Raw genomic sequence first — 25,753 nt, forward strand, 5'->3', positions numbered from 1 at the left:
TATCACCTCAAAGGATCCAAGCTACCCAGTAGCTCGTCATTTCGAGCAGGCACATAACAGCAATAGCAATCTCTTGACTTATTTTATTTTGGACCAATTAGTCAGAACAGAAAGAGGGGGCAACTGGGTGAAAAGACTAAGAACTCTAGAATCAAGATTTATCATTCAGTTACAGACCAAGACCCCGGGAGAGATGAATAATGAGGAAGAGATGTGGACTCACATCTAAATAATCCTTTCAAGTCTCTAGCTCTGTTTTTTGTAAACCTGGAAAAATAGACATTGACACTGTTTCCTTTAAGTCAGAGATGTCTGTCCCGTTACCCTATATATTTTCTAAAAAAAGAATTCATTTTGTTCATGGTGAATCACTTTGACAATTCCAAACAATGTTTGTTTGAATGTTCAAATGCATAATGTTATGCCCATTCAGGGCTTGATTGTACTTCATTTCAATAATTATGGTTTGTCTCCTAATGGGCCATGGTACTGTGAACCTTTCGTGATGTTCATTGACGAATCGCAATGAACACCTCGATTCAAAGGCACCTTCGGCACAGGCGCCATGAAAATATAAATAAGAAGCAAAGGATGCTGCCAACTGATGAAAACGTAATTTCAGATGTGATTATGTTGAGATTTACACTGAACTATATATATGAGTGCTCCTAATGCATTGCAATTGATGAATTATAATTAGCACATTAGCCGTTATAAGATGGCCGCCGTGAAAGTAATGAAATAATTACAATGACGTGCCCTTTTTTTATGTTGATGTTTATTTTTGTTGGAAACACGTGACTCATGACAATCACGGTTTCGTTTAAATAATGGTAAAAACCAACGTCAGTTTACACTGACGAAGGCGGCAACGCCGAAACGCGTTTGTAGACTGATTTTGCTGAAAGGTTTTGTGAATTAAAGATCTGGCGAACTTACGCTATATTGGCTTTGAGTGCTCTCATTTTGGAAAAAACCCGAGGATTGGGGGATTTCGGCGTTGTTTAATATATATATATATATATATATTCACCAAGGTTGCCCTGTATGAAGATGCCACACGCAACAGGGTATACACACAAATCACCGCAGGCAGCCGCACTGACAACAGGCTCCAGGCGTGTCAAGGCCATACGCGTTTCGAGCTCCCTTGAGCTCTTGATCACTGGCAGGTAGGGAGGCAAGAAGCGGGAGTATAAGAAAAAACATATTTATTTGATGTGAAGAGCCCCGCCCACATGGGCGTTACACCAGGGCATGCTGGTACTGATAGTCAGTTAGTGCTGCCCCCTCGAGCTCAGTTCGTTCTCTCACCAAGTGGATTCCCCCTTCCAGTCTCTCAAACAATAAATAATAAACCCTTGTAACGTGCGCGAGCGAGTTTCTGATTGGCTGGCAGTCGACTGTCAGCATTCCAAACTGTCCAAACCAGGAAGTGTTGGCCACCATCTTGTTTTTCAGGAGAACTTAGGCACAAGAGAGCCCAAAACAAGAGGGGGTCCCAGAAGGACCGCCAAGGACAAAAAAAAAATCAAAAAAATCAAGGGGTACGCACACCGTACGCGTATGGTACAAGTACAGTGCGCATACCCCGCGATTTAAAAAAAAAATAAAATTTTATTTGCACTTGGTGGTCCTTCTGGGACCCCTTGAGAAGGGCTAGGGGGTCAGGGGGTCTCTACCCTGCCCCCTTTTCGCGTTTTCCACCCTTGGTTTGTGCTCTCTTGTGCCTCACTTCTCCTGAGAAACAAGATGGCTGCTCAGGTGGTCCCAGAAGGATAATAACATATATAAACGTTATCCGCTAATAGAATTAGCATTTACAAAACCTTTGAAATTTATTGAAAAAAATATAGGTTTCACGCCTGATATAGTTAGGAATTAGCATTTAAAAAACCTTGCAAATTTACTGAAAAAACCATAGGTTTCAAGCCTTATATAGTTAGGAATTAGCATTTAAAAAACCTTGCAAATTCACTTAAAAAACCATGGTTTCAGGCCTTATATAGTATTATAGTTAGGAATTAGCATTTAAAAAACCTTGCAAATTCACTTAAAAAACCATAGGTTTCAGGCATTATATAGTTAGGAATTAGCATTTTAAAAACCATTGAAATTGCTCCTATATAGTTAGTTGTACTAACTATATTTCTCGCACCCGCAATCCACTGCTGATGATGTCACATATTACATCATTCATGACATGGTCAGTGACATCACTGATGACATCACTGTTTCCTGCCGATAAAAAACGGCGATAATTTTAACACCTTTCCTTGATAATATGCCCCCTGGATTTAGCAGAGGGCTTGTTTCACGTTGATGTAAATTATAGCAGTAAGCACTAGGACCGAGCAAAATCTCATGTACACCAGCATAATCTGGTGTAATTTCTAGCACTTTGCAATTTGTTTGGTCCATGAAATGCCTGAAATTAAATCATGATGCCATAAACCTATTTAAGCAAAAAATGTATCCTTGCATCAAAATTAACCTACAGACTTATTACGTCCCAAAAAGTGATGCAAAATGCCAAAGCCAGCATTTCGCATCATAACGATTAATTTCATGTAATTGTTTGAGCATTTTGCGTACTTTCTGCAAAAGGAAATTACGCAAATTTTACCCAAGGCTAGTAAACACCTTTGTAAGAATACTGAGCTGCATACTTGCCTTTTATAAAGATAGCTCACAAGTGTATATATAGCCAGTCAGCTTAAAAAAAATCAGGAATTATTAACATAGTCCAAAAGAGCGAAAGACTAGAAGAATGCTTAACTCTGGGTGTGCAAGAATAGATGATTGAGAACTGAAGCTAATTCAAGAATTCTTCAAGAAGGCTGTAAAAAAGTCTCAAGAGCTAAGAAGTATAAATGTCCAAAGGCTGAATCCTGCAGGACGTTCCAGTGTGTAAAGGCAGAATGGGAGTATCCTGAAGGTGTGGGCTCTAATACAGGGCATGCGATTGTACAGTAGGTAGTAACCAATGCCAGAAAGCAAGTTTTATAGGTCTTTAATTGTTTACTAATGTTTTCACCATAAGTGTCATTAAAGCATCAATTCAAAAAGGGTATAGCCAAAGGTCTTTAGGTTTAACAAAGCCGGGGAGTCAGGAACCCTGCCGCACATCCTTCTTGAAGCCACGATTGTCCTGATCCATAAGGATGGGAAACCCATAGATGATTGTGCCTCCTACAGGCCAATCTCATTGATGAACACCAGAACGTAAATCCTGGCCAAGATTCTGGCAAACCGCCTCATGCAAGTGGTTAACTCACTTGTTAACCCGGATCAATCCGGAATTATGCTATGAAAGGCAACAAGTCATCATCTGCGGAGGATGATGGACTGCTTGACATGCTGAAAGGGACTACAGGAGCCAGGGGTCCTGTTGGCCATGGACGCTGAAAAGGCTTTTGACTCTCTAGAGTTTCCATATATGATGTCCATATTCCGTTATATGGGATTTTGACCATATTTCTTATCCTGGGCTAGTCTACTAAATAAATACCCGGTGGCCAGAGTCAACGGGGTCGTCTTAGAAAGCTTTGACTTATCCAGGGGCACCCAAGAGAGCTGTGAGCTCTCACCCATATGTTTTGCAGTAGCTCTGGCATAATGGATCTGAATGGACACACAAATATGGGGCTTCCGATGGGACCCAGGCTGGGAGGATTCGTGTCACTATATGCTGACAATATCCTCCCCTACCTTGCAGACCCTCGCGCTCTGTGCCAAGAATTCTGTGCATCCTGGAGACTTTTGGAACCTATGCAGGGTTCGGCATTAATTGCTATATGTTGGTGGGCTTCTCCATGGGAGACCCAAACTTGGCTCAGGATTGCCTCGTCTGATGGGCGACCCAGGGTTTCCAATACTTGGGTATTTTGGTGACACCAAATCAGGACTTGAATCAGCAGAAAAACCTGGTGAAAATCCTAGAGGCCTATCCCAGGGATTTGGAGAGATAGAGGAAACTTCTACTATCACTTTAAAGATGGTCTATTTACCAAATTGCTGTACCGTCTGCTCAATACCTCATCCCAGTCCCCAATGCCTATTTCCACAGGGTGGGCAGTGTCATGAGGGTGCTGCTGTGGGACAGTGCTAAACCAAGATTTCCCTTCTTCCTACTGACAAGATGTCATACGGAGGGGGGCATTGCCTTCCTGAACCTCCAGCTTTATTAGTGGGCCTCTCAGCTTCTTACTGTTTATGACTGGGCCTTCTTGTTCCAATAAGAACCCTCCTTGAGGGCGGACCATACTGTCCCCGGAGGGATACCTCCATCGACTCTACAGAGGGCTACCCCCCTCTCCGATCCCATGGAGACGATGGTCAACATATGGAAGAGGGCAATGTGCACACTGGGATGGTGAGGCATATTGACATTGAAGGCCCCGCTTTGGGACCCAGAACTCCTCCATGGTCTGCACAAGATAGAGGGATGTAAAAAATTGGACCTTCTGGGGATCTCCAAACCGGATGACATATTTAGGGAAGGTGCAGTGATCCTGTTTACTGTTTGCAAGCTGAATATGAGTTGTCAACAAGTCAATTCCTGGGGTACCAACAGATGCAATTCATACTAGGAAATTGTGAGGCCCCTTGGGAAGAGGTGGAAGAGGAGTTTCCAGTGGAATACAGAGTGCTGGGTGCCCCCGGTTCTACTCCACACTCTTGAGTAATAGCCTTCCATCACTTGAACCTTTGAGAGAAAGATGTGAGAGGGTTCTGGGTAGACTAGAGTACGATGACTGGGGGCAGGCATGTGGGTATCCTAGAGAGGTTGTGTTTCGGGCGGGATTCTGCTGTATCTAATTGAAAAATGCTTCATAGGGCATAGTACGCTGTATGGGTCGGGCAACAGACCCATATGGAACAAACAATGCCTGAGCGGCTGCCACATGAAGGGCACCCTGATACACACACTGTCAGAATGTCGGAAAATTTGGCCTACTTGAAATTGGTCTACAAAGTTAGGCTTACACCCCAACTTGCCTCATTAGGCATTTGGGGCGAACAAACTCTGGACCGATATGCCAACCAGGTCCTGATGGTGGTCCATAGGGATATCCTGAAGTACTGAGCGGTCCCCACTATGCCAACGATACGGGAGTGGGTGGAAGGAATGGATTGGTGTATGGGGGTAGAAAAACTGGTGAACCAGGCAAGAGGTTGCACACCCAAGTTCGAGAAGATCTGGGGTCCCTGGTGAGAAGTGAGGGAAGAGAGATAGTGAAGAAAATTGGGAGATGCTTAGCTGACAGAAGGCAGAGAGGGCTTGAGTTACAAGTTGAACTGGTGGGCTTTTATGTTGATGTGAAGACTGAAAGGAAAATAACTTTGCTTGCTGAGCTGGTGTAATGTTCCGGCCCAGGCCTTGAGAAGATCTATGTAATAACGAATGCATGTTTCACTCACAAGTCCTCGACAGTTGGGGAGGTATGGTACACTGTTTCTTTTTCTCTGCAAATTTTGAATAAAGGGATTAAATAAAAAATAAGTGTAATTAAAAGTCTATGTGTATGCTTTATTCTTCTGCAGGTATAAGTACTCTCAGTGGTACTAACAAAGATGCCAAAGAAATTGGGCGTTGTTTTCAGAACTTGGGATTTGAGGTTTCGGTAACAAATGATCAGACATGTGATGAAATGGAAGCCTTACTGAAACAAGGTAGGAGTATAACAAGCTGTGGCAGAAATGGTTGAAAATGTGACCAAATTTTTTTTTAATTCCTTTTAGGAGCAATTTACTCTCATTTACTTATTTATTTGGCAGTATGTTGAGTGGAAATACTTGTCCACTCATGATCACCTCGGAGCACTTTATTGAAAAGAATTTAGATGGGTGTTAATGACAATAGAATTATTATACAGTGAATGTGTTGATGTGGTATGCCCTGGAGGATTGGCTCTCTCTTACATTGTCAGTGTGTGGGCTCAAGAAAGTGGCTTACTGGTTGAAAATCGGTGCTGCCTTAAGGGCCGTACATGGAACTGAAAGCAGCCCTGGTGAATTTCCCCAGACCATCCCCCGTCCGTCCCATTGTGAGTGAACGCAGCGAGCCAGCCCGACCACCACTAGGGGGGTTTAGCGGTGGATCTCCCCCCAAGAAAATTTTGGAAAAAGACATACCAAAATGGTGCATTATAAAGCATATATATATATATATATTTTTTTTTTAAGTTTCAAAAACCTTAATTGCTTATTTCAAAGATTACACACTGCCTATGGCCTACAACCCGGGGGCCGGCAGCAGAGGGATCTGAAGTAAAAAGCGCCTATCTTCAAGAATAACACAGCCCTTTAGCCGACAACTCTGGGGTCCGGCGGCAGAGTAGACGTTTAGATTTTGAATCAATCAGTTTATATTCAAGTTGAAGAATAACATACTGTGCTCCCCAATAGAGAACTTTGGTGCCCTTATTTCACCCTCTATCCCCGCCTAGCCCTACTTCCTTCTTCTGCAATCATTCCGTTCTTAAACCTCTAACAAATCTAAAAACAAGTATTACTTACCCCCCCCCACTTTCCCCGCACGCACAGAGCCCCCCTTTTGCCCGAAATCTAAGACTTTTCACACATTAAGTCCAGTCAAACTTAGAGCTACTTACTGCCTGAATTTGCGTCACGCTCCACAAATGGGACTAAGAGTGACGTGTGCCACTTCTCATACTTATCTAATAGGTCCCTAAGTGTCATTGGCCTGCTACCATCTAACCATACCTCTCCTCCCCTAGTATCTACCCCCCTCCTTAGGCCCTTTACTCCCCCAGGTCTCTCCTAGTTTATTGCCCAATTGGACTTGACTGCTAGTCATCCACTATGGTGGTTGTTGCGTCTGACAGTGGTCACTTATTATGCGGTCCCTCCTCCTCTGTGGCCTCTGTATCTCTAGCCCTTAGATGCGTTTGAAATAGTCCCCAAAAGTTCTTCGGTCGGCATGTAGGGGGAAGCAACTCGCTGTAGTTCTCGGATTGTGTGCAGCAGTACAGCATATCATGTGCCCAGCGCTTCGCCGTCGGGAGTGGTCCCCTCATCCAGCAGTGCGCCACCATGCGCCTAGCTATTAGCATTCCCATGTCAGTAAGTAGTCTTACCGCCACCGGTAGGCTCTTGGAATGGCCAAGAAGTGCTAGCGCTGGATCCGGAGTCAGCTCAAGATCCAGGATCGTGTTCATTGCTATAAAAATGCTGTCCCAATATTTTTGGACCCCTGGGCAAGACCTCGTGAGATGAAAAAATCTGCAACCGGTTCGTGACATCTTTTGCATTCAGCCGACTGCCTGAGACCGTATCTATGGAGTCTCTCTGGGGTGTAATACACTCTTTGGAGAAACTTGAAGTGAACCAGTCTGTGCCTGCCGTTCAGCGATACCTTCTTAGTGTTCACACAGCAGTACCGCCACATATCGTCATCGATTGTGACCTGTAGGTCTCTTTGCCAGGCGGCAGCTGGCTTTCATAAGCTGTTGCTCTCTGTGTGCCTTTGCCGTCTTGTACAAATTCGTTATTAGCTTACGGGGAATCTCCGTTTTAATAACGTATGTGAGTTCCGGAACCTCCGGCGGTTCCTCCAAGTCTGGTCCTAGTAGATCTAAAAGGACACTGCGTACTCTGTGGTATTGAAAACGGAGTAGCAATGGGACATCACCGCCACCTGCCGCTACCTGATCCCATGTTTTAACTCTGCCTTCCGAGAATAAATCTCCCGCCAAACTGATGCCCAGTTTGTGTAATGCTTGTATCACGCCTCTCTCTCCAATAGGTGATTACCATAAAGCCCAGTCTAGGGGCATGCTGGGTGAGTATAGCAGCGCCCCACCCCGAGCTTGTAAGAGGGAATGCCAGGCATGATTTGCAGCAGTGATAGAATCTAAAATGCCCGTTCTGCGATCCACCGGTCTGAAAATCGTGGCTGGGAGAGGTAGTGGGTCAGCAAAGATTCGTTCCATGCGGACATGGGGAATGTGTGTGTCTCCATGTATCCACGTGTGTAGATGGGCGGCCTGTGCAACCCGGTAATATAGCTCAAAATCCGGAGCTCCCAATCCTCCCATACTGTACGGCAGTGTAAGGAGAGTCCACTTCACTCTGGGTTGCTTGCCTGCCCATGCTAACTTAATCATAAGCTGTGTCATAGTCTGGAAAAAGGCTTTCGACAGCACCATCGGAATTGCGCTGAACAGGAAGAGGAATCTGGGCAATACCACCATTTTCATGATGGCTATGCATCCCAGGAGGGATAGCGGGAGCCTGCACCATGCTTCTACCTCATCTTTCAGCTGGCTGTATGCCACCCCATAGTTTTCTCTGAGCAGGGTTTCCGAGTCCGTGTGTAACCGAACTCCTAAACATCTAACCGGATCCAGAGTCCACTGCAGCGGGAATTCCATTTGAAACCTACTGGTCACCGGGGCAAGGAGGGAAGGCCACCGACTTCGTCCAGTTGACCCTCAGCCAGAAAGTGCTCCAAATCGTACCCCTTCTCTAAGCATAGATGATAAGTTGTTTTCTGGGTCTCGAACATACAGCAGGGTGTCGTCTGCATACGTCGAGACTACGATCTTATATGTTGGGAAATTTACACCCTAGTTGCCGTGATATTCACGCAGTGCACATTCGAGCGGCTCAGCTACTAGTGCGTAAAGTAGCGGAGATAACGGACAGCCCTGTCTAGTTCCTCTGCTAATCGGGAAGGGGTCCGTCACCAGATCGCCTAGGTGGAACCTTGCCGACGGTTTGTGGTATAAAGCGCCTAGCATTTGTAGAAACGGCTCGCCCAATCCCAGTCGCTGCAACACCTGTCTCATGAATGGCCACTCAACGGAGTCAAAGGCCTTCTCCATATCGAGGAAAACCGCGATGGCTTTCGCATCTTGCTTAACATGTTGCATAGTGTCAAGTATTGTGCGAATATCATAAGTCAAGTTTCTGCTGGGGATGAATCCCGCCTGTTCTGGAGCGACAAGCTTGGGGGCAAGCAGAGCAAGGCGGGTCGCCAACACTTTCGCATAGAGCTTAGCGTCAATATTTAGTAGGGATAGTGGCCTGTATGAGCTGCACTCGTTGTGTGCTTTACCTAGCTTGAGTATTGTGACTATTACTGCTTCCCTCATGGATTGCGGCATGCTACCCTCGACACATATGTCATCAAACAGCTTGGATAAATGTGGGATCAGCTTATCCTGAAAAGCTTTATAAAAGCCTACCGTGAGTCCATCAGCACCAGGTGCGCTTCCAGAATGAATGCCCGCCAGCGCTTCTATTATTTCGTCTTTCCCTATGGGCTGCATAAGGAATTCACGTTGCGTGTTAGTGAGTATCGGTAATTCTATGTGTTCTAAATATTCCGTGATCTCGTCAGAGAGGTCACCGCATTTAGAGGAGTACAGGTCAGATTAATAGCTCCTAAACCTGTTTGCTCTATCTGTCTCGTCCGTGACTACTTGGCCGCCCGATGTCTTTAACTCAGTGATTTGAGTCTTCCCCCTATTGCCCTTGAGTATTCTAGCTAGGAGTGAGCTAGGCCACTCCCCCTCGCCGTATGTACGTGCCGTCGCATATTTCCCCATATGCTGAACTTCCCTGTCCGCTTCTTTGTTATATTCAGTGATCAGGGATTTTATTTCATCAGCTACTGCTGAGTCTGAAATGCTCTGCTGTCGCTTCTCAAGTGTCGCTAGCTGTTTTTCTAACAACGACAGTCTCTGCCGAATGGATTTGAGAACGCTCGAGTGCTTTGACATAGCTATGCCCCTAATGTAAATCTTAAAGGCCTCCCACACCGATTGAAAGTTGTACACAGATCCTATGTTAGCTTCGAAAAAGACATCAATCTCTTCCGCCAGCTCTCCCCTAAACAGCGGTTCTAGCAATGAGTATGGGGGAAATCGCCATGTAAATGGGGGAACGATTTCGTAGGAGACTCTAGTACCAGCAGGAGTGGAGAGTGGTCTGATAGTGTGGGTGTCAGGACTGTACAGGCCTTGATGCGCCCCATCATGGAGGAGGACGCCAGCCAGTAGTCAATTCTGGTGTGAATATCGTGGTAGGCAGAATAGTGTGTGAAACCTCCCTGCGTTGTGTGCCTGTACCTCCATACATCTTCCAGATCTAAATTAGTGAGCTCCGTTTGTAGCACTTGCGCAGCGGCAGAGGGCTTACGTGGTGATCCAGCAGATCTGTCCAATGCCGGGTTAAGCACCAAATTGAAGTCCCCCCCAGAGTACCTGCACAGTGGAATAAGCGCGTGTAGCATTCGCCAGGTTATGATAAAATTCCGGGGAGTCGTAATTTGGGCCATATACATTAATGACTATTAGATCCAGCCCCAGACCTTTACAATGTGATATCACGAAGCGGCCCTCAGGCTCTGTCTGCAGAAGCGTCAGAGTTAGTTTCGATCTAGGGTTAACCCATGTCAACACGCCTCTGGAGAGTGTCGTGAAGCCTGCTGCTGTGACATTGCCTACCAGACCCCTACTGAGTAGCATCCTACTTGTGAGCGGAAGATGGGTCTCCTGTAGGAGGGCCAAATCCACCCTCGGCCGCTGCAGGTAGCTCAGCACCTTTCTAAGTTTGCGGTAGTCATTGAGGCCCCGTACATGCCAGGTGAGGGCTCAAAGCACAGCCGGCGAATCATGTGTAGTCATTTCAGTTGCACTTGTCATCGGTCTGAGATTGAGTGCCAAGTTATCTTGTGGGCCCAGGGCGGGCAGTGTGTGCAAACAGTGGATCAACAATCCCCCCCTCTACCTTGTTAAAATACCAATAACAAAACAGTCCCTCCCCCCACCCACAGCAGACCTCCCCCAATCTGGCCTTGCCGAGCCCATTCCCACCCCTCCTCCCTCTCTTCCCTCCCCACAACTTTTTAAATTTTCAAGAGTCAGATGGTAGCATTGCGCGCGGGGGCCAAGGTTGCCATGCCACCTGCAAACAGTGCTATTGTGCACTACACTGGAGCCACTCCGCTTGCTACCCCCTGTGGTTTATAGCATGCACCAGCAAACCTGGATGAGTAGACTACAGTCTTGCAAGGTAATCATTTCTAAGAGCAGTATGCCAATATGTATAGTCCCCCTGCTCCAGCATTAGCCCAACAATTCTACAGTCCCGTAATCAGATCAAGACCCCATGGTGACAGTCTAGAGCTGGGGCTATGGAGATCCACGTCAGTCCCGCTATCACGCTGAGCCACTTGGCATGTCCATGCCCTGCAATGCAATCTCTCCCGGTTCCAGGAAACATCACGCCCAACTATGACACCATCAGTGTGACTGTCTCTACAATTAGGACTCCTAGCGAATCGCAGTTCTTGCGCCTTACCGCCACATTGTGCAAACATTAAGAAGTCCGTCACGCCTGCTCGTCTAGTTGGCTGCTTCCGCCTGCGACTTCCAGCTGCTCAGATGCGTCTCTGCAGTGGTCCCTTGACCAGCCCTTTAGGGCTTGTTGTAAGGCTCGACGGTCTGTAAACGGGTGGGATTGTCCCTGTCTGTTGACTCTCAACTTTGCCGGGTATAGCATCGCATAGTCCAGGCCCAGCTCTAAGTTGTCGTTTGTATGGGGCAAAGTGCTTGCGAGCCTCCTGCACTCTAGCGGTGAAATCAGGGTACAGAGAGATCTCCGAACCTTCAAATTGAAGCGATTTCTTTTCTCTGGCCAAACGTAGTGCTGCGTCCCTGTCCCTATAGTTGAGCAGTTTGGCTATGATCGGGCGCAGTGGGGCACCTGGGCGCGGGCCCAGGGAGCGGTGGGCTCGCTCCACAACAAACATCTGGGAGAAAGCCTCCTCATCCAACAAGGTGGTCAGCAGTTTTTCTATGAATCTCTCCATATTGCCTGTCTGAGTCGTCTCCGGAAGGCCCGTGATTCTTAGGTTGCAGCGACGAGACCGCGCCTCCAAGTCTTCAGTCTTGTCTTGCAGGGCTTGCATGAGTTTTTCAATTTTTTTGTGGTTTGTGTCTAGTTCCGTTTGCGCCTCCTCTACCTCCGTCAACCTCCTCTCGGACATATCCAGCCTTTCTGCATGTTTATCTATCCGTTCCGCCATCCTGTCCATCCTATAGGTGAGGGCGTCAATTTTCGAGCCCAAGGTTGTCATACTGTTCTGGAGGCCCTTTTACATAGCCAATAGCATATTTTTTTATATCAGTGTCTACTGCGGCGTCATTATCTTCCTGCATGGTACGCTTGTCCGAATTCGCAGCTTCTTGCGACTTCGAGGGCCTTTGGTCGAAGGAGAGTTTTGTCTGAGTCTTATCGCCATGCCCCATCTTGTGATGCTCTGGTAGTAGTTACCAACCCTGAGGCACACAATGCGCACTGTACTCCTGCTAACCCCAAGGCATGTGAAGCCCCTGGTAGCGCCGAGCTATGTTTGGGCAGCGCTTAAGAGTAAGCTCAAGGATGACTCACGTGACCCAATGATGCTGAGTTGGCTTATTACTCTGCAGGCCTCCCTGTGACTGCTGGGGTCTCAACTACAAGTTCCCTTGCAATGCTTGAATTCGGATGCAGTTCCGGGGTGACTCCTGTCTCACACTCTCTGAGCGGGCCGTACTCTGGCTGTACGTATGACCTTGTGAGTTGTATTGCGAGTCTCTCCTCCTGATGTATCCCAGGGAATGTATTGACACTGGCTGCCTAGTCCTTCGATGCGTCCCATCAGGTTTTGGTGAGCATGGGCCTCCGTTGTGTCACCCTTCGCCAGGCATGCACTCTCCAATTTGCGCTGCAGCTCTTTGAGTTGGGCTTACCCGTGGGCTTCCGTTGTGCTGCCCTAGAGAGTTTGTCTCGCCTACTAGGGGTGATCTAGTATACCTCCAGCGCTGACAGGCAGTCTGTTCCGTATGCTAGTCTCTCCCCAGGTGAGCACCAAGTGCGTAGCTCTAGCGTCGCTGGCTCTCACCTCCAGCTGTTGCATCGGCCGAAAACGCCAGCATTCCTTCCTGGGGATACAGCCCCCCTGCGCTCACCTTCCACACCGGGGCCCTCACGTTACTGTGATAATGGCCGCCGCCTCATGTATCGTCCGCTCCTTTGCCTTGGCCAAATTGCTAGGATCGGACCTTCACCCGGAGCCTAGATGAGGTGCGGAGCATAGAGGCAGTAAGGGGCTGTCCCATAGTCCGTTCCGGGCCGAGCTCTGGTACCTGATCGGGTCTGTGTGTTCCGACCCGACTCTCCTCCGGTGCAGCGTCGTGCTTCAGCTGCACGCACTGTGACGTCTCGCAGGCTGATTCCGCACTCGAGATCGCAGCTTTCTAGACTTCCGTGTCTTCACTTCGTCGCGCTCCCTATCGCCTGCTTCCCAGTGACGAAGCGCTGCCAGAAGGATGACGCTGCTTGCTTCAGCTCTTCTCCAGTGCAGGGGACTAAGCTTCAATTGCCGAATTTCGAGCAAGTGCAGGATTATGAAGGATAATTAAAAACCACTTAACAGGGCTCCGGGCTTATTCGGCCATCTTTGTTGCCGGCAAGCTCCGCCCCCCCTATAAAGCATATTTTTCATTACATATTTAATTATATCAACTTTCAAAGAGCAGTAAATAGTAGATGATGACTTAAAGAGCACCAGGTTACCCACCCAGTCATCTGTGTACCCATAGATATCCTTACAGAGACCACCAAAATAGACTGAAACATACAAACCTCTATTAGTAAAGGGTTAAAGGGGGCAGTCCTTTTTGATCTGTTTTAATTGTTTTTGAACATTGTAAGAAATTGGGGTTGTTGGTCGACTGCGGGTATGACGGAGGGGTGGCTTCTCCATTTGAGTGGAGGAGCGTTGCCCCAAAAAGAATAGCCCCAGTCCAGAGCTGAAAAACAACATGCATTTGCAATGCAATAGGTCTCGCACATTTTGAAAATTAGAGCTTTTGATGTTAGAAATGACAATGGTTTTTAATTTTGTTTTGTTATAAGGGGGGTGGGGAGACAAGAGTAATATCCCGGCTCTGGGAAAAAAAGGTAACTATGGAATTATATGCTCTTGAAGCCTCAAGGTTTTAAACTGGGCTATGTATTTCACAAACATGACACATAATCCACAACCTTCTGCATAATCTTAGATTACAACACATTTTAGATCGAAGAAAAAAAAAGCATGACACGTGGTGATGAGCACTGGCATGTTCTCTCTAAAGTTTACTTTGGCACCGTAGAGTTGCTGATTGTTGAAATTAAGTGCTAAACTGGTACTAATGTGGTTAACCTTTTCCCATCCAGTAGTTATTGTTACAGATATTGTTTTTAGTAAAGCCTTTTAAGTGCAATAAAAAAAACTTTCAAAATAAACATAGATGCACAGATAGACGCACACAAAAGTGCAAGCATGGATAGAAAGAAACACGTATACACAAACGCATGCATAGAAATGCACACATTTGGAAATAGCCAGCTGCAGCCGCATACAAAGATAGATGCAGCCACACAAGCATACACATACACTTATGCACAAACACACACACACAGAGGGACAAGCACAGACACACGCTCACACAGACAAGGACATAAGTAAGCATGCACATACATATACAGCATTAGCAAGAGGGGATACACTTACAAACTCACACATGCATGCAGATATATATCAAGCACACATACACAGGTACTCATATATTCCTACTCATATGTGCACTTAGATGCACATGCATGCAGGCATGCACTCACACATTTACACGCACGCACTCTTGTGTTTCATGTCTCACCCCTGTGAGGTGTCTTGAATGAAATATTTATTTCACATTTTTTTGCAAATGTAAGCATTTGAAGTGCTTTGATGGGGGAGCGGATAGATGGAGATAACAAAAGAGAGAGAAGAGTATGTGAGATAGAGGAAAGCTATATATAAAACATAGGAGAAATAGAGATAGAGGTTTAAAGAAACAAAAGCTGTTAAGGACAGAGAGCGAGATGGGGCAACATGGGTGGATGGGTACATAGAGAGCAAGACAGAAAGGGGAGACAGATGAAGACAGGTGAGGAAAAAGGTAGAGGTGAATGTTTAAGGTGAGAGAGAGGTGGAGGGAAAGAAAGATGGGTCGACGGGTAAAGAAGTAAGACGCAGCAAGAGAGAGAGTGGGATGAAAAGACAAGAGGATGTGTATGGTGAGAAAGACAAAGAGGTGAGAGAGAGATGAGGAGACAAGGGATAGGGACATGTGAGATAGTAAGAGAGAGAGAGGGAGAGATTGGGAGACATGTGGGCTGGCAAATTGGGAAAGAGGGAGGATGGATGTGCGAGATTTGTAGAGAGAGAGAGAGACACTTAGAAAGAGAGCATGAGAAAGTGAATGAGAGATAGGGAAACAGGGTGTATGATAGAGACACAGATCAGCCAGAATAAAATGTTTGCACAGAGCATGGAAGGTAGAGTGAGGAGCTGGGACGCGGGGTTGTGGGGGGGGGGGGGGGGGGGTAACAAGTTAGAGTTAAAGGCACAGAGCCACTGAACTTTTCTCCCAAATACTGCACTGAGGCAGGATCTGAATCTACGGTCGAGTTTTTATTTCTCTTTGAGGTTTTTAACAGGCACGTACAGCCAACAAGCTTGCCTACAGCTGTTGTTACACATTTCAGGTAGAAGAACTGGAAAAATACAGTTTTGCCTAGGCCTTCAGTAAGTATATCCTTACACCCAGGGTTTTAAGTGGGCCGGGTCTCATCGAGTCTGAGCACCGGCAGTTTTTTAAAGGGGGGCCTCAAAACGGGTCTCTAACGGGCTCTGTTTGTGTTCTGGCACAACCTATCCGTTTTTTTCGAGCGTTATAGAGGAAGGGAAATCCTATCATTTTCCCTCTGGATTTCCCCTCTCTTTTTTAAGCTCATGAGCGGCAACATTGTTGTGTCTTCACCAGGGCTTTAAGTGGAAGCCTTTTCAATATTATATACAAGCCATAGTTGCTGCTTATTTATCTCATGCAACTAACAACCATTGACAAAGCCAATAGTCATGACTTGTTGTAGGTATGATTTTACTTGTTGTAGCATATATCTGGATACAGTGACAGAAACAGCAAAATACCAGTTGGGTGATTTACTATGCTAAGCACAGATTTCTAGCTTTGGTCTTTTAAGCCATGCCCTTAATTAAATTGGCCACGCCGCTTTGAGAGACCCCTCAGTTTTTTCAACCCACTTAAAGCCCTGCTTACACCGTCTTGGTGAATGTAATCTTATTTGCAACTGTAGATTTCTTTGGAATTTTTGGTGGGGGGGAGCGTGGAGGGGGAGAATCTTATTTAATGCCAATTGGTTGAAACAAAAAAAACCTAATAAAATTATTTAAATGTTGGAAAAGTTCAGGTTAAAGACCAGCAAAGACACTAAAACGCACATATAAAGACTTTCAGAACAACAATGAAGCAAGTGGCTTGCTGGAGGCCTTCTCTAATGAGCACATCTGGATTCCCACAACTCCAGAGGTGTCCCTCGGCAGGTCGAACAAGCAGGACAATCAGGTGGTATTGCATTGCAGGTAGCACATCACAGGGTACGTGAGAAACCTATTTTGTGACAAAACAGGGGATTTTAAGAGTAAAAAGCTATTAAACTGCCCAACAATGACATCTTAAATTTCGTTGGGAGTATGGTAAAAATACATGAATGAAGAAAAGATGGAGATGTGCTGATAACATGGGGATGGTCCCAGAGGGAAATGTATGTCCATAACGCAAGGAAACTGAATGAAAAAAAAAACGGGACTAACATTTTAAACAACTTAATGGTGTTGTTTTGTGGTTCGAGGAATAAGTCTCCATTGTTTGGTCAATAGTTTGGTCTACGGGAATGGTAGCTGGTACAGCAGTGTTTGATGTCTGTGAGGAAGCAAAATAAAGAGTGAAAGAAGGCAGACGAGAGGACAGGCCAGGGAAAGGGAGCACAAATAATTAAAAAATATACCCTAATTCAGAAATAGTAAGAATCTAATAAATCTATAAACGATAGCTATCAGCATAGCCACCACAGGCCAGTATTAAACATTGCAGGTTCAGCAATTGGGGACTGACTATGTACGGTTGCTGTTATGTTCCTGAAGGTCCGCCCCCGGCGCCCCGAGGGCTGGACGTGTTGGTCATGTGACTCCCTATAATAAAAAGAGGTCTAGCACGTGCGCGGGCGTTCAGAGAGAGACGCACAGACCGAGCAAGCAAACTTATTCCCAGTGTCTGACTGAGTTTATTCTAGGGCCACGTGTCAGGCCTAGTGAGTATTAGATGCCCCTGAGTGTAGGTCCCAGAGTGATCTCCCTAAGGCAGTCCTGTCCCCATCACACGACACAACAATTGGCGACGAGGGTGGTTGTCGATCCCTCGCTCGGGGTGTGCGTGTGCCCCTCCTGGGGTGAGGCGGCTGCGGGCGCTCCCTACTGCCTGCGGTGCTCGTGCCTTACCACCACACACCCCCCTGTACTGCTCGCCTGGAGGAACGTCTCTGATCCCTGGCCCTCACGGAGGCGACTCCTAAAACCCATCACACCTTAATCAATGCACTTAACGCGCATTTTGAACCAATGGCCAACCAAGATTATGAACGATTCATCTTTCGGCAAGCACGGCAACTGCCAGACGAATCGCTGGACGCCTACCACTCCAGGCTAAAGAAACTAGCACTAACATGTGGATTCCAGGACGTCACAGAAGAGATCAGGGACCAGATTATCCAAGGATGTGCCTCTGCCAAACTGCGCGAGAGAATACTGGAGGAGTCGGGGAAGCCTCTACCAGATATCCTCACGCTAGGTCGCACAAAGGAGCTGTCCAAGGCCAGGGCAGCCCACATGGAAGCGGCGCTACAAGCCAACATGAAAATGGAGCCGATTAACAGACTACAAGTCCGCCCACAGCCCAAATGGGCAAAGCGAACAACAACTCCTCAGGGCGGAGCTTCAGCGCAGTCGCAGTCATGTGGCTACTGTGGCGGCCCAAAACATCCAGCGCCAGAATGCCCAGCAAGGGGCAAGAGATGCTCCGGTTGCGGAAAAATGAATCACTTTGAAAAAGTGTGCCGGTCCAAGAAGTTTGGCAGGCCTCGCCAGACGATACACACGGTGGCTGAGCCCGAAGGTGCGGAAGGAGAACCCAGCAACAGTGATATGGATGATGACGAGGAGGAGCGATCCGTACACAAGGTGCACATGATCGGCACCGCCACCAGACGCACCAGAACGTTGCCACAGTGCGCCATACAGGTGGCCGGCCAGGACATCATGGCGACAGTCGACACGGGCGCATCGATCAATCTCATGAGCGCATCCCTCTACGGAGACATGGCTACTCCTCCCAGCCTCCGCTCCACTCCGATCACCGTTTTTGCCTACGGTCAGGATGTTCCCCTCCGCATCCGAGGAAAGTTTAAAGCAGCGGTCCGACACGGGGACAAACTCACACGAGCCAACATCTTTGTGTCGGAAGAGGGTCAAGGTATGCTCCTGAGCTGCCGGACGGCAGAGGATCTGGGGGTGGTCACATTCGCATTTGGTGTGCATGAGGAATCGGTACAGCAACTAATTGTAGACTTTTCTGACCTGTTTGAAGGAATTGGCTGCTTCAAGGGCCGGGAAATACATCTGCACGTGGACCCCACTGTTCAACCGGTGGCCCTGCGACACCGTCGTGTTGCGTTCCATTTGAGACCACTGGTTGAGGAAGAGCTGCAGAAGCTGGAAGCAGCGGGGTTAATTGAGAAGGTGTCCGGTCCCACCCCCTGGGTGTCGCCCATAGTGGTCACGAGGAAGCCAAAACAGCCTGGAGCGGTCCGGATTTGCATGGACATGCGTTTACCCAATGCTGCCATCAAAAGGGAGCGACATATCACCCCCACGATCGATGACCTGATTGGAGAGATGGCTGGAGCCCGGTGGTTCTCCAAATTGGACCTCCGGGCGGGGTACCATCAACTTGTACTAGACAAGGAGTCCCGGAACATCACGACGTTCTCCACCCACATTGGACTGCGCAGGTACACCCGGTTGAGCTTTGGAATCTCCAGTGCTGCCGAAGTCTTCCAAAATGTCATCCAGGAACTGATTGCTGGCATACCGGGGGTAATCAATGCCAGTGATGACATCATGGTGCACGCCAGAACAATCCCCGAACACAACCAACGCTTGGCGCAGGTTTTCCGCAGGCTCCGAAGTGCCGGACTCACCTTGCACCGAGACAAGTGCGAATTCCTTCAGAACAAATTAGGATTTTTCGGATACGTGTTCTCAGCCGACGGCGTCAACCCTGATCCCGACAAGGTCAAAGACATCAAGGATGCACCACCGCCCACAACGGTCACGGAGGTCCGGAGTTTTCTCGGGATGGTAAATTACTGTGGCCGTTTCATAAGGGACTTAGCCAACCTGACTCTCCCTCTGCGTGAACTAACCAAAGACTCCACCCCATGGAGCTGGGGACCTGAACAGGAAAGGGCATTTCAAGACATTAAGAGCGCACTCTCCAGCAGCACCACGTTGGCGTTCTTTGACCCACGACACGCCACTCTCATTGCAGTAGATGCCGGACCGGCGGGACTGGGGGCCGTCCTGATGCAGAGAGCCCGAGATGAGATAGACTGGGCCCCCGTTGCCTTTGCCAGCCGGTCCCTCACGGACACAGAACAAAGATATTCCCAAATCGAGAAAGAGGCCATCGCAATACATTGGGGATGTCGTCACTTCCACTTGTACGTCTATGGCAAGCCCTTCACAGTGGTGACGGACCACAAGCCGCTGCTGGCTCTGTTTTCAGGCACCTCCTCCAAGCCACCCCCCAGAATCGAAAAGTGGATTTTACAATTGCAAGAATATAATTGCACCATCGAGTACCAGCCAGGGGCAAGGAATCCGGCGGATTACCTATCATGACACCCTAGGCCCGCGACCCCTGAGGAGAGGAATGAGGCAGAGGAGACGGAAGCCTATGTACAGTGGGTCGTAGCCAGATCATGCCCGCGCCCCATATCATTGGAAGAGGTCGTGAGCACCACGGCGCAGGATGCTTGCATACAACGGGCCAAGGATCTGATCCGAACGGCCAACTGGCAGAAGGCCAAGGAGGGCTGGAAGGTACTCACACCGGAGGCTCAGAAGATAATGGACAGTTTGTACCACGTAAGGGCTGAACTAAATGAAGATGCGGCGGGCTGCCTCCTGCGGGGGCATCGCCTGGTAATCCCGACGGCCTTGACAGGACGAGTGATTCAACTGGCCCACGTAGGACACCAGGAGATGGTCAAGACGAAGGCCCGGCTGCGGACGAAGGTATGGTTCCCGCTCATGGATGACATGGTGGAGAGCGTGGTGCGATCGTGTGCGGCCTGTCAAGTCACGGGTGATCACCCCCGTGAGGCCCCCATCATTGTGGAACCCAGGCCACAAAGACCCTGGGAGAGAGTCAGCATGGACTTTGGCAGCCTTCCGGATGGAAGACACACGCTGGTGATGATAGACGACCACTCACAATATCCTGAAGTCGAAATTGTCACAAGCACCAGTGCAGACTGTGTCATCCCCAAGATAGAAAAAATCATTGCCACTCATGGAGCCATGAGAGAAATCAGAACGGACAATGGACCGCCTTTCCAGGGTCAAGACTTTGCTGAATATCTCTCGTCTCTGGGAACACGCCACAGGCGCATAACACCTCGGTGGCCTCAAGCCAATGGGGAGGCCGAGAGGTTTATGAGGACCTTGAACAAGGTTATCCGTATCGCCCATGACAAGGGACAGTCAGTGGAGATGGCCATCTTCACATTTCTCCGAAGTTATCGCCAGACCCCGCACTCCACGACTGGGGTGGCCCCTGCACACCTCCTTCTAGGAAGGGTGATAACTGACTCCATTCCTCATCACCCCCAGTGGGCACCTGCAATGATAGATGAACGCGCGGTGGAGAAGCAAAGACATTCGGCATGTGAAAAGATCAGTAAGAAACGCCGGGCTGTGGCCCCACACTTCAAAAGAGGTGATGTGGTGCTCATCAGAAATCGTGTAACTGGTGGCAAGTTTAAACTTAACTATGAGAAGCGACCATGGCGAGTCATTGGAGTGAAAGGCACCCGCCTCACGGCCATTCGAGGACGAGACAGAGTGACTCGCAATGTATCTCATTTCAAACTGTATCATCCTTCAAGCCGTGAGCCAGAGCGCCAGCAAGGTGGTGAACAAACCGAAACTGCAACCACTGTGCCGACCGTTGAATCAACACCTCGTCACGAGGACCGTTGAATCAACACCTCGTCACGAGGTCAGGCAAAGTAGCGAGCATCAGGTTTCCAGCGAAGAAGTGGGAGGTGACGCGGAGGCCCTGGCTGAGGCCCCAGATCCGGAGGGGGCAGACAGAGAGGCGCCAAGACACGAGTTGGAGGTTGGAACGGAACTGATGACTCACCGGGGGTCCCAACGTCAGCTACGTGATAATCCAACCCCCTCCGGCTGGCTGAGAGATTACTTTACGTAAGACTGTTCCCATTTACATATACACATGTGCTATTGTTGAACTGAATGCTATGGCATTTGAAGGACGCTGAAGGTATCGGTCCAAATGTTTCATGAGCAAGAAAGGTCATGGTTTAGTTGTGTTCATTGTTTGCATTCCTTTGGTTTTTCCTTATTTTTAGGAGGAATGTTATGTTCCTGAAGGTCCGCCCCCGGCGCCCCGAGGGCTGGACGTGTTGGTCATGTGACTCCCTATAATAAAAAGAGGTCTAGCACGTGCGCGGGCGTTCAGAGAGAGACGCACAGACCGAGCAAGCAAACTTATTCCCAGTGTCTGACTGAGTTTATTCTAGGGCCACGTGTCAGGCCTAGTGAGGATTAGATGCCCCTGAGTGTAGGTCCCAGAGTGATCTCCCTAGGGCAGTCCTGTCCCCATCACACGACACAACAGTTGCCAGTAGCAAACAAATTAAAACACTGAGCAAAGAAATGCAGCTTTTTATTAGCACACAAGTGCAAGGTTGTGGCAGGGCTTTAAGCGGGCCGGCTGTTTTAAAAAGCAGCTGGTGAGACGGGTCCCATTCGGGCTCTCCATTTATGCCCTCGCTGTGAGGGTGAAAACAGCAGTTCCACCTTTCACTGCCTTTAATGTACCTCACAAGAGACTTGTTATAGTTCTTTCACCTTCTCATCATGTCAGAACTGAAGCATTTTCGATAATATATACAACAAAGCCATAATTGTTTTTTCTTCGTATACAACTAACAACTATTGACAAAGCCAATATCCCTCGCTTGCTGTTGGTATAATGTTATTTGTTGCATTGTATATGTGGATACAATGACAAAAACAGTGGGGTAGCCATTTTAGCAAAAAGAGATTTGGTTGTGACACGACGGAAAGCAACAGATACAAATGGAAGATGGGCGATGGTTGAATGTGGGGGACAACATGGTAATTATACAATATGTAATGTTTATGGCTCCAATATTGATGATTCGGGGGCATTGGATCAAGTTTATGAAGAGCTGGCACATGGGCTACCCCCCTGATTATTTGTGGAGATATGAATATCAGTTTAACAAAATATGAAATTGATGGGGGAGTGAAGACTTATAAAGGTAGGAAGCCGCAGGTATGCAGGGCTCTCCTCAATTTGTTAAAGGACTATTGGTTGGTGGATGCTTGGAGTGAACAGCAAAAACAGACCCCTCACTAAGAAATATTTTAAACTAGGTGGTACATCCTAGCTACATATGCCAAAGAACATTGTCCCACAACCAGAAGTTATTCAAAAAATGTTGTCACTTTTTATTTACACATTTTTCTGATACTTTAGAACATAGTATGAATTAATATTCGTCATCACAATATACAAGTAATCTATATATACATATTTATATTATATACACACAGAGGCACCCCCATAAACCAGAAACACAGGCAAACAAACCCAGTCAGTCAGAACTACTCATACATTTATCTAAACAGACAGTTTCATCACGAACTCACTACACATAATATTCAAAAGAATAAATAGCAATCCATTTCAATCAATAATACACAAACATAAGAGAAGACAAAACACAAAAAGAAGCGCTGACGCGCGTTTCAGAGAAGGAACAAGTGGATCCTAAACTCCTTCGTCAGGGCGCAAATACATCATAGGTTCCATATAAATGTTTTTTATTCTGGATATTGAGATAAAAAATCCACGTAAATGGTTATGCGAGGGTACACTCCTCATTCATAGGAGTAACCTGAATTCAGATCCAAATACATGGGAGAAGGCACGGGTCACGGGTGCCAGGTCTAGTAAATTCAAACGTTCAGTAAAAACAGCAAACATGCCCCCAAATGTAGGCAGTGTATTGCCCAAAAGCGGAATCGGTAGAGCACAGTGTCGATATCACAAAAAGTCGAAACCACCGGATCGGCTCTAACGTCCCACAATATTCACTTCACGGGGTCAGAGTTATTTCATCCACATCCGCTAACGAGTCGGATAATTTCAAGGCTGAGTACGGCAAACCCGGTGAACACGGTCCATCACCGACGAGGTCAGCGTGCCAAAAGGTCTGCATTGTATATGTGGATACAATGACAAAAACAGCGGGGTAGCCATCTTAGCAAAAAGAGATTTGGTTGTGACACGACGGAAAGCAACAGATGCAAATGGAAGATGGGCGATGCTTGAATGTGGGGGACAACATGGTAATTTTACAATATGTAATATTTATGGCTCCAATATTGACGATTCAGGGGCATTGGATCAAGTATATGAAGAGCTGGCAACATGGGCTACCCCCCTGATTATTTGTGGGGATATGAATATCAGTTTAACAAAATATAAAATTGATGGGGGAGTGAAGACTTATAAAGGTAGGAAGCCGCAGGTATGCAGGGCTCTCCTCAATTTGTTAAAGGACTATGGGTTGGTGGATGTTTGGAGTGCCCTGTATTCAGCGGACCCAGGCTTTACCTATTATTCCTATCCCCATCAAAAAAAGGTTAGATTGGACTATTTTTTTGTGGAAGTGCCCCATCTATCCGAGGTAAAGATGTATATGTATCCCAATATTGTTCTATCAATTCGAGGGTGGGGGACTCAGGGTACACCAAGGAAATTCACTTTTGATCGAAAATTATACTATAACGAAGAATTTATAGTCTATATGAGGAAGTGGATAGGAGAATTCCTTAAGATTAACATGAATTCGGCTTCAGTTAATATTGTTTGGGACACATTTAAGGCGTGATTTAGGGGAGAGGTTTTAAGTTTTGGTCTAGTTCGGCAAAGAAAGCTAAAAACAGAGATGGAGAGGTTATATAAGGGATTACAATTGGCAGAAGAGAATCTAACGAGAGGGATAGCTACCCAGGGAGATGTGAAAGTACTAGAGGTGGAGGTCGCAAAACACAGGGCAAAAATACTGGGTGTATGGGATAATGAAAATGCCAGGAAATACTTGACGCAACGCAAGATCTGCCATGAGTATGGTGAAGTCATCGGACGACCCTTAGCGTTAAAATTACATATGAAGGAGGCTAGTCGGAATATATCTGCTATGAAAGATAAAACAGGGACTTTAAGAACTGGGCCCCAAAATAGTATGGCAATTTTCCATGATTTTTACTCAGAATTGTACCAAACAGAACAAACTAATTTGGAGGAACTAGATTTGACTTTCTTAGGAACACTTGCTAAACTAGACCCATTAGTGGTTGATTCATTGGAGGCCCCGTTGTCAAAGCAGGAGGTAGCTCTGGCTGTTAAAACATTGGCAATGGGTAAAGCAGCAGGGCCTGATCAACTACCAGGTGAGATATATAAGTTTTTTTTGAGGAACTTAAAGATTTGATGTTAGATACATTTGGGGCTGCCCAAGGAGGAGTAGCACCGAAATCGTGGGACGAAGCCACTATAGTTGTTTTTAGTAAGAAGGGAAAGGAGACTGATCTTCCGGGTTCTTATCCGCCCATATCACTTTTAAATTGCGATGGGAAGATATATTCTAAAATCTTAGCAAATCGGATCTCAAAAGTTATTACCTCATTAGTATCTGATGATCAGCATGGTTTTATGCCAGGGAGAGGAACAGTAGCACATATCAACAAAGTTATTACTCTGTTTGATATAGCAGAGGTAGAGAAACGCAGCTTAGGGTTGATTTTACTCGATGCTGAAAAAGCATTCGACCTCGTAGAATGAAATTACTTATGGATGTTGATGGAGAACATGGGTTTTCCCAATAAGTTCATGACAGCAGTACAAACGTTATATGTGGCACGAATGGCTAGGATTGCGGCTATGGGCATGACTTCAGATATTGTGCAGATAACCAGAGGAACAAGGTAGGGCTGTCCCTGTTCGCCCCTCCTTTTTGCACTGTATATAAATCCCTTTATTGGTATGCTTAATAATAGTGAGGCTATTAAACCTTTCTATGTCGCAATATGCCCCATACTGTGTTTGCCTTTGCAGACGATATTGCAGTGACTACAGAAGACCCGGCTCTTGGAGTGGTAGAAGTTGAACGTTTAGCTAAGATTTTTGGTCAACTGTCTGGCTAGCTAAATGCTGCAAAGACACAGTTGGTGTGTTTTTTAGCAGTGAAGGTTAATGATCCTAGAGTAGTTGTGGAAGCAACTTACTTGGGGATTAAAATAAGGGCAGCTATGGAGGAGGTAGTGTCAGCTAATTGGGTTTCGCTGTGCAGAAATATAGTGGAATCTTTAGAGAAGTGGGGAGGCTACATTTTACTTTAATTGGGAGAACCAATATACTAAAAATTAATATACTACCAAGGGTCCTAT

General features: G+C 47.0%; 1 protein-coding gene across 3 annotated transcripts in view; it reads left to right on the forward strand.

The window, feature by feature from the left end:
* Positions 1-25,753, forward strand: part of LOC147712091 (caspase-7-like) — a 202,838-nt gene that overhangs the window by 43,378 nt on the left and 133,707 nt on the right. For all 3 annotated transcript variants that reach the window (XM_086922849.1, XM_086922848.1, XM_086922850.1), the window contains exon 4: positions 5,548-5,676. In XM_086922849.1, coding sequence (XP_086778975.1) covers positions 5,548-5,676 — 129 coding nt within the window. The remainder of the gene's footprint in view (positions 1-5,547; positions 5,677-25,753) is intronic.

Source organism: Lissotriton vulgaris, chromosome 5 (assembly GCF_964263255.1).
Source record: "Lissotriton vulgaris chromosome 5, aLisVul1.2, whole genome shotgun sequence".
Lineage (NCBI taxonomy): Eukaryota > Metazoa > Chordata > Amphibia > Caudata > Salamandridae > Lissotriton > Lissotriton vulgaris.